This window comes from Thalassophryne amazonica, chromosome 1, assembly GCF_902500255.1.
Source record: "Thalassophryne amazonica chromosome 1, fThaAma1.1, whole genome shotgun sequence".
Classification (NCBI taxonomy): Eukaryota; Metazoa; Chordata; class Actinopteri; order Batrachoidiformes; family Batrachoididae; genus Thalassophryne; species Thalassophryne amazonica.
The window spans coordinates 11,297,417-11,300,203 of NC_047103.1; the positions used below are offsets into that span (position 1 = coordinate 11,297,417).

The 2,787-nt window shown below is 41.4% G+C and overlaps 1 protein-coding gene across 1 annotated transcript in view; it reads left to right on the forward strand.

Annotated features, from left to right (window-relative positions):
* The first annotated feature begins 487 nt into the window (after positions 1-487).
* The window catches only part of tpk1 (thiamin pyrophosphokinase 1), a 213,176-nt gene continuing 210,876 nt past the window's right edge, over positions 488-2,787 (forward strand). The window contains exon 1 of the mRNA XM_034182347.1: positions 488-532. Within this exon, the coding sequence (XP_034038238.1) occupies positions 488-532 (45 nt within the window). The remainder of the gene's footprint in view (positions 533-2,787) is intronic.

The following is a 2,787-nucleotide window of genomic DNA, read 5'->3' on the forward strand; positions in this document are numbered from 1 at the left end:
CAAAGCTGGGTTTGACTGAGAACTGCAGACACCTGAACTCAAATGGCATGTCTGATGGGATAAGTGGAATCCTTGGTATAAAGACATCTTCTCCCTTGGCCTTGCCTGTCATTACTGTTGCCTCCATGACTCTTGGCATCAACTTCTTAATTGTGAGTCACATTCCATTGCAGAGCATGGGTGGGTCGAGATTCTGCAGCAGCATGACCGGTGCACCAACTTTGAGCACCAAGCTGTTTGGTGGGAGGCCTGCTGGTGCCAGGCTGTTAAGGAATTCAAATGGGTACTTAACCACCTCATCTGGATCGACACTGTGTCAGTTGACATGTAGCTGGAGGCCTGTCCTGGAAGCTGGGCCAGAAGCTTAGCATTGATGTCATCCACTGCCAAGTTATTTGGAGCAAGGATAGCATGCTTGCTCAGCCAGTTGTGGTTCTGGTAGTTACGGTGGAAGTTTGGAAAGACTTTGGCCACAAACACATATGTCATGAACAGTGTGACCAAAGGGCAGCTTGACCTGGTCATCCAGAGTGTCAGGTTGCCCAGTAACCATAAAAGATAAATAGACAAAGAGAATAGATTAAAGCATTAAATTATTGGTTGCCCAGTGACCAAAAAGAATTAAAGTGAAAGTTCTTTTTGTCTAAGATTTCTAGCAATAATGCTTAAAGCAGAATTCTGTAACAGATAAATAGATAAAGAGAATAGATTAAAGCATCGGTCCAGTAACCATAAAGAATTAAAGTGAAAGTTCTTTTTGTCTAAGATTTCTAGTAATAATGATTAAAGCTGAATTCTGTAATAGATCTATAGATTATATCTAGCAGTAATGATTAAAGCTGAATTCTGTAATAGATAAAAAGATAAAGAGAATAGATTAAGGCATTAAATTATTGGTTGCCCTTAATTGTGTCTTTAGGAAGTAAAAGATGTCTTACCTTTAACCTTTATGTATTTTGCCAGCTTTTTCTGTCTTGTCATAAATGGTGAAAATACAAAGTTTTCAGACAGAAAATCTTTAAACTGTACTGGGTTGTACACCACAGGTAATTATATTTTACAGATTCAATATAATAAGGGCTGGAAATGTGAATCTGCCTGGTCATACCCACAGCCTCAGCCTAAGCATGTTGTTGTTTTGATCAGTGTGCTGTGCTGTGCTGAGTGTGTCGTAGAAAGGGATTAATTAAACAGAGATGGCCAACACATATACAGGGCTGGAAATTTGAATCTGCCTTTCATACGCACAGTCGGCTATTTTGGGGGTAATTTTGAGTTCAACTTTAAAAAAAATTGGTACCAGTTTGTTCCCCATGTCATGAGGATTCAGAATATATATAGTTTTTAGGGCTACATATTATAGTTTGGGTGGGGTGGAATTAGAATTGACCACTTTATACTTTTTATACTCATGCTTTCTTGATGATATCATCAGGCTCGGAGAGGGGGATTAGAATTCTGGCCACTTTCTAATTGTTGTACTCAAGCTTTCTTGATGACATCATCAGGATGCGGGGTGGGGGATTAGAATTCTGACCACTTTCTAATTGTTGTACTCAGGCTTTCTTGATGACATCATCAGGATTGGGGTGGGTGGGGGAGTGGAATTAGAATTCTGATCAATTTATACTTTTTATACTCATGCTTTCTTGATGATATCATCAGGCTCGGAGGGGGGGATTAGAATTCTGGCCACTTTCTAATTGTTGTACTCAAGCTTTCTTGATGGCATCCCCAGAATTGGGGGAGGTGGAATTAGAATTCTGACTACTTTATCATTTTTGTACTAAGGCGTTCTTGATGACATCATCAGGATGGGGGTGGAAGCTGAATTCTGTAATAGATGAATTCTGACCACTTTCTAATTATTGTACTCAGGCTTTCTTGATGACATCATCAGGATGGGGGGGGTGGGGGGTGGTGGAAGCTGAATTCTGTAATAGATAAATAGATAAAGAGAATAGAATAAAGTATTAAATTATTAGTTGCCCAGAACTTAAAAAAAATGATATATATGTATGTATATATATATGTATGTATATATATGTGTTATGTGTCGACGCGGGTTGAGGAGCGGACCTGCGTCAGACGGAACCCAGCGCTAAAAATAACCAGAAAAGCGGTTCCAAAAACAATATATTTATTTCACCCGCTGTGCTTAAAAGGTGTAAAAACAAAAATAGCGTCCTTCTGGTGGAGTGACTGTTGGTACGCTCTCCAGCGCCCGCAAGGATCAAAGCCCGGCGCTCCTGGACCCACTACCACCGCCAAACACTCCCCAGGTGGACACGACAAACTGACTCTCTGTGAAGCAAAGAAGAGGTAAGGTAAGTCAGCAGATACAACAATAACTTTCAAAAGACACACGCTATCAGCAACACATTCAGGTCTGTATCTTTTTAACTTTATGCAAATGAGCAGCTTCTCACAACAGGTGGAGGATCACTTATCCGCATACCACAGCAGTGAGAAGCAAGCTGCACAATTCTCATCACAATTCAAGTATACTGTGTAACAAAACACCAAGTTACTATCAACAATTAGTCAAACACTTAATCACCTTTGATGTGTGCTGACAGCATGTGTCCTCACCCTTCCTTGCTTCACGGGCTCGATGTGTCAAACCCAGGCGCGGTCCTCAGCGTCTCACAAACGAACATCACAAGGTCGAGTTCCCGGCAGTTCCGCTTGAACCACACATGCCTTAAATGCAGAACGCCATCCAATTATCCGCCCCAGCCGAAAGTCCTCAAGGTTGCATGTGAGCACCAGTCACAGGTGCCCCAC